Source organism: Melanostigma gelatinosum, assembly GCF_949748355.1.
Source record: "Melanostigma gelatinosum genome assembly, chromosome: 17".
In the NCBI taxonomy this organism is placed as follows: Eukaryota; Metazoa; Chordata; class Actinopteri; order Perciformes; family Zoarcidae; genus Melanostigma; species Melanostigma gelatinosum.
Genome location: NC_136650.1, coordinates 14924533 through 14936265, shown reverse-complemented (window position 1 = coordinate 14936265; position 11733 = coordinate 14924533). Strand labels below are relative to the sequence as shown.

General features: G+C 44.3%; 1 protein-coding gene across 1 annotated transcript in view; it reads left to right on the top strand.

Annotated features, from left to right (window-relative positions):
• The window catches only part of slc25a13 (solute carrier family 25 member 13), a gene marked incomplete at both ends in the record, with an annotated part of 38391 nt that extends 26658 nt beyond the window's left edge, over nt 1–11733 (top strand). The window contains 5 exon segments of the mRNA XM_079287783.1: nt 2431–2571; nt 7013–7130; nt 9786–9944; nt 10467–10557; nt 11520–11733. Coding sequence (XP_079143909.1) covers nt 2431–2571; nt 7013–7130; nt 9786–9944; nt 10467–10557; nt 11520–11733 — 723 coding nt within the window.

The following is an 11733-nucleotide window of genomic DNA, read 5'->3' as shown; positions in this document are numbered from 1 at the left end:
CCCTTGTCTTTCTTTGCGTTTCCTATTCCTCTGAAACATGCTCTTTTCCTCTCCTCACCTCCTCCACTTGCCCCCCCCCCCTCTCTCACCCTCCCTAAACCCGTGGCTCAGCACCATTAAGCTCCAGCATAGGTTGCCAATTTCTAATGATTATTTGGTAAGAACGGCATGCTCCGTTGACTTGAGCTGGCTGGATGCTTATCTGGCAGTCACTGGTCTGCATTTTAGGACTTGAGTTACACAAAACACTTACTGGGTCATTGCTGCGAGGGGGAGGAGGGTAAGAATGAGAGTCAAAATACAGTAATACGTTGTCCGTTGTGAATGTAGCACAGTTTGCATGGTTGGTTTAAGTCTTTGTAATGAGTTTCTTTTTCATGCCCGATGTGAATTATTAAAACATTATCAGAGAATCGAATACACACCCAGACCTGCACAAGTGGCATAAAGAGTGTTAAGTACAAATGAATTGTTATTCATAGAGGACGGCTGATGTAGTGAGTGTTTGGCGTGCTTATTTACTAAGCTCTTGGTGTTCTCTCTGCAGCACACACACACACACACACACACACACACACACACACACACACACACACACACACACACACACACACACACACACACACACACACACACACACATAGCCAGGAGCTGTGATGCGTGCATAAGGTGCTGACGTTCCAGGTTTCTAAGGATCACCTTGCCTTGTAATTACCTGGGAATCATCAGAGAGCCGCCAACGCTGTCACCCCATAATCACAACCCTCAACCTCTCTGCCTCAGCCTCGACCTTCCCTCTCTTCTCTTGTTGTGACTACTCCTCTCTCTTGTTTCTGTCTCTCCATCGTTCTCTCTCTCATTAGCTCATTCTGTTTATTCGTCAGATCCTCTTGTTTCTATTTGTCTCCCTCTCTTGTCCTGGATGCTCAAAGTTATTTTCCACAGCTAACTAGGAACGTGATGATGAAGTGCGCCAAACAGCTCTCTACCGTCACTCCTTTTATCTCGTGTTGTCCGGCCTAATTGTCACCTCAACAATGTTTACTCTCCTTGAGTAAACGACATCTCTATCTTCTTCATCTCCGGTCTCATTAGTATCCAATTGAAACAGCCAACACTGCTGAGGGCCGGAGCCAATAGCCTCTTGTTGATGCTCATGCTATTAGCCAGCGTGTAATCAACTCGGTTATTTCCATGAAACAAGTCATAAAGAGTTAGCTGTGAGATGTCGCAGCTTTAGAGCGGCAGCCCTCCCGCTATTCACAGCCTCTCGGGTCTGGAAGGGGAGCTGTCGCCCACTATTCTGTGGGTCATTTAAAAAGCGGCTGCAAACACCTTCAATGCGGCTATTATGATGTCTGTCTCCCCTCTCTTCTTGTAGGCAATATATGGTAACACTTAAAACGGAGGGAAATTGAGCAAAGAAATGGCCCATGTTGCAGATTGGAGCTTGATGCCTTCCCGTAAGGCAGGAGGCGACGAGCACAATCCATCATTCATAACGAAGCGACTGAAGGCGGGGGAGAAACGACAACAAACAGACCAGGCCTATTTAGGACAGAAATGGCACCATGGCAACCGATTGCTATCTAATTGCGATGTGCCGCCCTTTTGCGTGTAGCTACGGTAACCACTGGCAACCGTAGCCGGAGGGAGACAATAATAGAGAAGATGAGAGAGATCGTTTGAGAGGAGGTCAAAGCACGTAAAAGGAGAGAGACAATACTGGAAAAGACATTGAGAGAGAGAGAGAGAGGGAGAGAGAGAGAAACAAGTGAAGGAAAATGTAAGAGAGAAGTCAGAGGATTCGTACTGACGCTTCAAACGGTGTAAACATTTCTCAGTATCGAGAAGCATTCTGAAGGTGCCGTCATGTTCCCCCGACTAGACGCAGTTACCCATTTGTCTCGCCACAGCAGTTACCTCTCACACTTAAACGCCCTGCCGACCTGAAAGGCAGAGAAACCGGTCTGAACCTGCCGCGGTATTGCTGCCCTCACAAGTACAGGTTTGGGGAATGGTGTGAAGTGAGAAGTCGGAGAGGAAAAAGAGAAGTCAGGAGTCCCCCGCAGGGTTTGTGTGATGAAGACAAACAGCTGACAGACTCCACTGCATCAGCTGGATTTGCCGGCACTCTCCTCCTCTCGACATGTTTGTTTTGCAGCTGGTTGCTGAGGTGGCACTATTGTTGCGTTGCATCACTTGCAGTACGAGCGAGCGATTGTATTAAAACGATTTTGTTTCATTCAATCAGTGTGTTGTATTGAAATGAACACTTTGTCTTCAGTGGCTTTGAACAATGCACTCAAAAGCTCATATTTAACACAGACAACATGTATGTTGCAGGCAGTATATTAAAGTCAGTCTTTAACTTGCGTATCCAATCCATGTCTCTTCTTGAAGTTTCTTTCTGTATTTCTGTTCCCCCAGGCTGGTGGCTCCCAGGTGATCTTCACCAACCCTCTGGAGATTGTAAAGATCCGTCTGCAGGTGGCAGGAGAGATCACCACGGGGCCGAGGGTCAGCGCCCTGTCCGTCATCAGGGGCCTCGGCTTCTTTGGACTTTACAAGGTGACAAACAATGTTGGGGTCAGACGTGCATGTGTAGTGCACACGTCTGAGCCACAAATCATTCTTCAAGTGCCTTTTTTTTCTTTACAGTTTTTATTACAGTATTTAAATGCTAGTGGACTGTTTAGATGCGGTGCAATCTGCTTGCATCTTATGAGAGAATACAGTTCAAAATTGATGTGTCAATTTTGAACTGTTACATTAAGAGATATCAAGGCTAAGACTGGTCTCTGCATAAGCAACTAGTTTGCACAAGATAATGTGCAGAATGAAAAGCAGCATAATCCTACAAAGCAGCCAACTGGAAGGCCACAGAATACACACTGTAAATTGACACAATATTCTCAGACCTATCTGATATTTTTAGCCAAGTTTAATTTTTTTGCTTAAGTCATTGTAGGATCAAAGAGCTCAGTTTCAGAATTCTAGGAGTTTAGAAATCCGCAAAATGTGCTTTTCCTCTATTTCTCTTTCCAGTAGAATTGTCACCGTCGTAACTTAAAAGTCCTTTTGTAAATGTGTTGGGTTCATGTCAATCTGTCCTGCTGGCAACAGCTCGGCCCAGTGTTTACTTCCTGTCATGTGAATGAGAGAATTCACAAACACTGAAGTAAAGTGGGACTAATTTGGAATGTTTTCATTTACAACTGTGAAATCGTCTATTTGTAATCATGTAGCTCATTAATTCATGTGCGTTGGTTAGTATCCACTTTGAAACAATCAGTAGGCTGAAGAAATGGAGTCGACACGACTTAAAAATGAAACTCACATTTATCTTTAATTCAGACAGTCAGCCGTGGAGGAAGCCTAAAGCCATGTTTTACATAACGCTGTTAGATTCGTTGCGACTCGATTCGATTGTATGCAAATTTTCATACATTTCAAAACACATTAAAAATTGTTGCATTTTGTTTACATATTAAAGTCAGAATTGTAAAATTCCGTACTTTTTGAAGACGCAACAGGTGAATCGTGTCCCCCAGTTGATTACTTACATCAAGACAATTTTTGTATTGTAATTTCTTTTAAATCTTATGTTTAAACATGCAAATGAGGCATTTTGGAGCAGGACACTGAACCTCTATAACTGCTCCCCGGGCGCTTCTCAGCAGCCCAATGCTCCCTATATACTACGGATGGGTTAAATGCAGAGAATACATTTCCCCACTGCGGCACCAATACGGGATTTATTTATTTATTTTATTGATCTAATTGTAACTTTTGGTTCATTTGGGACAACTCTAAAGACGCAAATAGACAAAGTGTCGTGAAATAAACACCTATATGTGTGTTTGGGATGTGCTCTTTCCACTCGTCTGTGAGAAGACTCAGTAAAATAGCCCGATATCTTAAAATGTATCAATGCATTGAAAAACGATGTTTTTGCATGTAGTGTCCCGCCCTAATTAGACGTCCGCTATTCAGATTCTGTTGTATTTTCATCAGCCTCACAATTTCACGGCAATCCATTATTTCTCATTACTGTTATGACTAAATAATATGCAATTTTTCTATTAACTATTGCACTATTATACATTATTTCACCCCACGTCAGCCGTCATATAAATCAACGGTTCCATGTGGTCTTCTGTTCAAGAACAAGAAAAGACACAAATTATGCTAAAAGCTGTATTTAACCTTAATTGCCATAATTGGTATTTTTCAATGGCTCGGGGCTAAAAATTGCAGTGCACTGTTTGACCATATTAGAGCTGTGTGATATTATGCACCCAACACATTGTAAAGCAAGCGGGAAAGATTATAGTGTCATAAGGGGAAAATATAAAGATATCGTTGCGTTGGTGTGTTCTAAAGAGTATTTTCTGTATTTTATAATTATTATTATTTAAACGATATTGACTTCTAGCATCGGTCTCTTCACACCAGGTAGGTGGACAGCCACATAGTGTTCAGACTTGAGAGCTATAGGAATCAGAACAAGCTGTGGCTATACCGCTAACACGATCAGCTTAACTGGCTTGACAAGGACATTAGCCCGCATGGTAAAACAGAGCATGTCTAATTAAATGACATCAATAAGTCCCAATGGAGCTCGGCGGGGGACGTTCTGCTTCAACCGTAAACACAATCAAGGGTGAAAATGTCAATCTCATACCTGTGGTTGTTTTCATTTGCAAGTAAAATGATGGCACTTGTGTTGTCAAATTCCAAGTTGTGAACTGTTGAACATCTCGTCTTCTTTAGGCCGGACGTTACATTTGTAAGTCTGCTGATTATTTACTACACTGCATCTTATCACTCTGAGTCCAACACCATTCCCTACTCACTGTAGAGACATGATTATAGACTATACAGTGAGCTCATCAGCAAAATGAAAAAACACGTTCGTACACTCGGGTCATTTTCTCTGTCACCAGATGTGCCAGATCACCGTCGGCTGGTGGACCATCCGTGATACAAACCAACAGGCTTTTTTTGTGATAAATACATGATTTAATACTGATCTTACGTCCTCAATATATAAATACAAAGTACTTTGTGATCGTGTGTGTTATTAAACACATTATTTTCACGCCACAACTCATGGATTTGTCCGTCTGCCATTTTTCCTTCAGTGCAATGCGTCACGGCATATTGTGCTTGTTTAGTGACAATCAGTTGCACCCTACTTTTCATGATGCATTGTGGGATAGTTTGAGTCCACAATGTAATTCTCAATACATTCAGACAGCACGATAAAATGGCAAACTAGTAGTGAGTGACTTCTCCCAGGTCCCAGAGTTTCCCAGGATTGTTTGTGCGGCTCTCTTTCTGTCTGCCGATGTGACCACCTGTCAGCTCAGACAACTTCCATGTAAACCCTTTGGCTCTTTTAATCAGGCTGCAACCGAGTGTGGAGCCTCCTCGTGTCTCTGTCTACCTGCCCCTTGTTCCTGTGTAAGTGTAGTTGTGCACTCACGCCTTGTAATTTATGCCAATCTAGAAAGTGTGTGTGTGCGTCCACATAGCTGCTGTCTCCATTCAACTGTCTGCTCAATGCTGCGTTACCCATAAGAGTGTGTGTGTGTGTGTGTGTGTGTGTGTGTGTGTGTGTGTGTGTGTGTGTGTGTGTGTGTGTAAAGCTGTGCATGCTTGTGCACATACTTCATTGTGTTCATCTCCTGATCCATGCATAGAGAGGAGACAAAGTGCATTGAGAAAGCAGCGGCGGTGGAGGTGGTGGAGGTGGAGGGGAGGCGGAGAGGAGACGAGCTCCAGCCTGCAAACTCCAGACGGGCTGGCTCCGGAGGGGCTGCACCCAGGCACAGAGCTGCCTTTGTCAGGGTAATTATCCTGACGCTCACCCTCTGCTGGTGGAGCTACAGGCTGGTAGGGTGGCTAACGCACTAGCGCCACCATTCATCGCTGGGGGAAAGTTGTCAGTGTAGGAATATCGAACCAGACGTTTCACGTTCATGGACTTATTGTATTTAAGTTGTTTTTGTGCACAGGAGTGCATCAGAGGCATGTTGCTTGTTCTTACTCAACTAAATCATTTAATCTTGCTTTAAACAGATTCAATGCACACCATCTCAGCCGCCGGTATGCTGGTGCATTACCCTACCCAACACCATGACTCTGATATTAAGGCTTCTCGTCCCAGTCCCTGTGACGCTGCTTGTCTGTCCGGCCTCGGTAGAATCTCCCAGCTTTCAGCAGCCGCTCGGCCCCCAGCCAGCCAACAGGACGGACAGGCAAACAACAAGTGCCAAAGGAGAGAGAGGGAAAGAGATAGCCCAGGTATCTGCCAATTCTCTCTGTTTGTGAGTGTGTGTGAGTCTGTGTAGGGACCAAAGGATCATCCCATAGGAGTTAAATGAAGCCTGTCCAAAACAGGGAGACCCTGCCCAGCTCTTTAAATGTCTTCTGTTGACTGTAGTTGCTGTATCAAGAAGGTGGCAGCGAGCCAACAGGCTTTAAATACAGCGGGGAACTCAATAGGCTTGATGATACAGTGTTGTTTACAGTGGCAGACAAGGAGTCGTCTTCGTCAGCCAGTCTGTCTTCCTCTGCTTTTCCCCACTCTGGTTGTTTTTTTTCTGTCTGCTTTGCTTTTGGACCTGCCTCCCTCACCTGCTGCTGAGGACACGGATCGTTTGCATATGGAGAGACGTGATCTGTTTGGCATGTTGCGGTCGATGTTTCTCTCTGCTATAAGAGTTCCAGGAGTCTTTTGTAAGTCGGTTCTTTGGTGGTAACATCAGTTGATGCTTGAATATTTGGCTTTGGAAACAGACACTTGCATATTGTGGATCGAAAAAACAACAACAATCCATCTTTAGAGACCAGAGCCAGAAGTCACGGTTTGAATCCCCCGAGCCCCATCACGCTTTATCTGCTCTTCTTTCCGTTCGTATTTGTTTTCCCTTTCTGAGAGTTTGACTATAAACCCAACAATATAACCGAAAACATATTATTTTCATTCTGACTCTTTCTCTGGGGTTCCAAGGCCTGTTTCCTGAGGGACATCCCCTGCTACGCCCACCTCAAGGCTTACCTCAGCGAGCAGGGCGGGAGGATAGGGCCAGCCAAGATGCTGTTTGCTGGAGCGCTGGCAGGTGAAATACTTTAGACTTCAACAGAAAGAAGTACTTTCAAGTTTCGAGGCAACGGTCTGTTTTAAGTTCCCAGATAACATTAAAAAACAACTGATTTTGCAAGAATTGTACACAAGAGTCAAAAGAAATGAAACAGAAAACGTGTTCAATAAAAAAATGTCGATTCATTGGTTGTATTATGAATTGGTAGTGTACTGTTGAGACTGAATGTAGCCAATACATGCCCCTATGGACGTTTAAGACAATATGAAGATAATTACAGCAGCTTTAAAGCTTTCATTTCATTAGGATCATCTCTGGTGAATCTTTTGAACTAGATCACCAACAGAAAAGGTCTCTACACTCTCAAACTCCGTAATTAAGTCTGTTCATGTCTGAATTACTGGATACAGCTCTGGACATTACTCTCGGTATGAATGGCTCTCATGCTGCCAGGAGCAGGTCTCTCTCTCATCGCGCCTCCTCGGGCCTGCAGTATAACAGTAGCAGAGCTCAGAGTTTGGAAGCGAGGCAGCCTCTGACCGCAGGCTCCATGGCGGTAGCTGCTAATTGGAGCGCTGCTCAATGATTGGGGACTGGGGTTTTGGAGCTCTGTAGAAGGGAATAATGCATGAAATACTTAATATTTGTTTTGAATCCAAGATGTGTCAGCAGCACTTTCTTTTTGACGCAGAGGTGCAGCACCACACGGAAAAAATCATAAATCCTGCCTCCCTTCTCCGTTTTTACTCTGAATTCTCACCACACGACTGGCAGCCACGGCCCACAGCCTCCGAGCTGAAACGAGTCTCGTGATTTCTTTATTTTTTTCGTTACTTCGACACATTTATCCTCCCTTTCACATTCTGGCAATTAGTGTTTTACAGTCGGCACAGGAAATTGAATTACACGCTCAGTTTGCGCGGCGTTATTTAGCATTACTCCGGTTTGTGAAGAACATCGTGTTGGCCATCTCTAACTCGCAGTAATTCTGTGTGTGTGTCTGAAATATTGTCCTTTTTCGCTGTGAGGTGTAAGCATTAGCCATGTTGTCCACTGTTTAGTCATGTAAAGGTAAAAACAATCAGCCGATTCATTATTGAGATGATTGGCAGAAAATCATTTTGATAATCGATTTAATTGTTTGAGTCACTTTTCAAGCAAACATATCTTATGTCTTCTTACATCTGTTTTCTTCCTTTCTCTGCTTTGTATCCGTGTTAAAGGCATAATTGCAGGATTGGTATTATATGAAATACCACTGTGCCATTATTCTGCAAATTTAAATCTGCTATTTTTTAAATGTTTGCCTTCTGAGGGTCCGAGTTTCTGCATCAGCTCTAACATACGCTGCTTTCCAGTGAAAGTTGGAGGTTGGAATTTCCAGCTCCTGACCTCCAGGCTTTGCAGGAGCAGCACGATGCCAACACGTAAAGAACAACATGGCTGCCGGTGAGAAACCGATGTTTCTTTGACGAGTATACACACAATTGATCTCTCGGCAATAGAGCTTCTTTGCATATATAGATGCAACAGGAGTAAACACAATGCAGAGGTAACAGACGTCATTATACATTTTATTTAATTTAATTTACATGCTATATGATAGCATGTATTATTTTAATGAAATACAGGCAAATATACTTTACGTTGCCTTTTAGTTGATGGGTGCTGCTATTGTTGTTTGACGTCAGACAACTGCTTCTTCATGAAGTCGGGGAAGATGGATATCCCCCCAGTTTACAAGTAGGAACTGACTTTGAGGGCATGATTGCAATTTGTTTTACGAAAAGATGGTAAATGTTCAAGTTCTGAGTTGTCTGGAACGCAGCATCAGATCCCTTCTTCCTGAACTTTTTTTTGTCTCCATTAACTTATTTCCACCACATCTCCTCAAAAAGGTCCTCTCCTCTCTCCTCTCTCCTCTCTCCTCTCTCCTCTCTCCTCTCTCCTCTCTCCTCTCTCCTCTCTCCTCAGCTCAGTGCAGGTGGTCAGTCTCCACCGGGTGCCAGTCTGCTACCTAATGCTGAGTTGATTAGGCTCGCTGAATAGCTCGTTTGGCCCTTACAAGAACCAAGAAGTCAGAATACATCGTCAAGAGGGCAGTTGATGGTAATGACTGAGCCATCAATGATTGAGCCCATTCATGGCTGAAGTGGCTGGAGTGGGGGCTTTGCAGTCACTCCCTTCAGTCAAGCCAGTCACTTTCACCGGCACACGGGTCACAGTGTGCATTGCTCTCATTACCATCCATTGTCTGGCCCCTTTCAAACGGCTGTACGGAAAGTAAGAGAGGGAGGAAGGGAAGAAAAAAGGCAGAGATTAAATAATGGCCTAGCTGGGGGTATAGATTGGTTGATGGTGAGGTGATAGAAACTGGCCCCTACTTGTGTATAGTGCATGTATGCGGGCAGCCTTACTGCAAGATGGTCAAGATCCAAGATGACGATTTTTTTAAAAGAGGGAACAAAGAACGCTGCAACCACTTCATCAGATGCAGTTACGATGATATGCAAGATTTGGTTCGGCCTCTGGTGGCTGCTTTCTACAAATCGTCTCGTATGTTTGGGGCTGATTTTAAAACGTCTGCTGTATTTAGAATCAAACACATCCGACTGGGGGGGGGGGGGGGACAAAAAAAGCCTCACTTGACCACACATCTCTTCTTCTCCACAGGCATGCCGGCGGCCTCTCTTGTGACCCCAGCTGACGTGATCAAGACCAGGCTACAGGTGGCGGCACGTGGCGGTCAGACCACCTACAGCGGCCGTGTGGACTGTTTCTGGAAGATTCTGAGAGAAGAGGGGCCCCGGGCTTTCTGGAAAGGAGCTGGAGGTAACGTTTGCCACAGCCAATGTCCAGTGATGATTGTACTTTTCACCTGTCGGGTTACATACAGGTTGCTGTGCCTTATTGGTGGAGGTTGTTGGGCCGTATGCAGCCTTAGAGAAAGACTTCTGTATTTTTCTTTTCAGCTAATATTCTCCTAAAAAGGCTCTGAAATTGAGCATGAATAAAAGATGAGACGGTAAAAGAATGGGTGCTTTGTTTTAACATCATTTGAACATATTGTAACACAAATATTTTTTTATAGCAGATTAACAATACAGTGATAATACAGTACATGTCATTTGAAAGTATGTAGAAGTACACATAAGTACACATAATGGTTTATTTGCCTTTGATTTTGTATATGTGTGACTAGAAGATGCATGTTATAGTTTTCAGCTGTTTGATGAATAGTTAGAAAAAGAATAATTATTCAATATTTGCTCGATTATATAAATCCATATAAATATACAGGTTTTTTTTAGTCTATATGAATTCTAATAAACACACATCTCCCCCTTCCTGCAGCTCGTGTGTGCAGATCCTCGCCTCAGTTTGGAGTGACCTTGGTGACCTATGAACTCCTGCAGCGCTGGTTCTACATCGACTTTGGAGGACAGTGAGTCCCATTCTAGTTACTAACTTAGTTGCCTGTTTCTCTATGTTGCTGCTGTCATTACAAAACTCTCAACCACCACTTCCCCTCATCTACCAGCGAAACGACATAAAACATTCATCTATTTCTTCCTGCCAGAATATTACAGCGAGTTCATCCAATATTCAAACACCACCTGCTCCTAGAACAACGGGGTTCATTTCTGCACACAGTAGCTGCGCTTACTGTGTGTCCTCCCTCCTCGACCGCAGAAAAAGAAATTCCACAAGACCAAAAATAATGTCCGTGCACATTAGCTCACAGACTGAAGCTCTCAGTCAATGCTCTGCATGTGACAATTTTCTCAAACTCGAGAGTTTTTTGCCGCATAGCGATCAGGACAGGCAGCACCCATTTGACTTGCACATGTCCTGTCCCCACTTCTGGGATTGCAACGAGCTCATTTTCCCCCTCAAAATAGGTCACTCGGGAATAATTCAGTCATTTTCTGAAGTTAAAAAAGGTTGAGTGTGGAAGAGAGGTGGTGAACCTCTAAAAAATGACTAAGAAGTGCTTCTTTCTATGGCCAGCTGTGTTGCACATGCGTGCATGTCACTGGATGGCTCGTGACTTCCACATGTGGCTCCCTCTCTGATTCTGTTGGCAGCCAATCACAAAGCGCAACGAGGGATTTGATTTGTTCTGCTGTTCCACTTTTGATTTTCTATTAAGATGTTTATGTCTGTGGTGAACAGTGTTGAATATGGTATTAATTCATGATTTAATAATGATGATGATAAAACTGTCTGTGCACGCTCGCTTTCTCCACTATTTGGTTAAGAAAACATCTGTTTGTGTTGTTCAGTTTTCCCTTTAACTCTCACAGCTCCTCACCTTTCTCTCAATTCTTCTGTTATTCAACGCTTTCTCACTGTGCCTCTGGCTTCCTCCTCCCGTCTCCCTCTCTCCCTCTCTCCACACCACAGAAAGCCGGCTGGCTCAGAGCCCACCCCGAAGTCTCGGATCAGCCTGCCGGCGCCCAACCCCGACCACACCGGAGGCTTCAGGTTGGCCGTGGCCACGTTCGCTGGCATCGATAGCAAGTTTGGTCTCCATCTCCCGCGCTACTCGGTGGCGGCGGCGGCGGCAGCAGAAGAGGCCCCCTCCGATGCGAGCACCCCCCTGAACCTCCACGGGTAG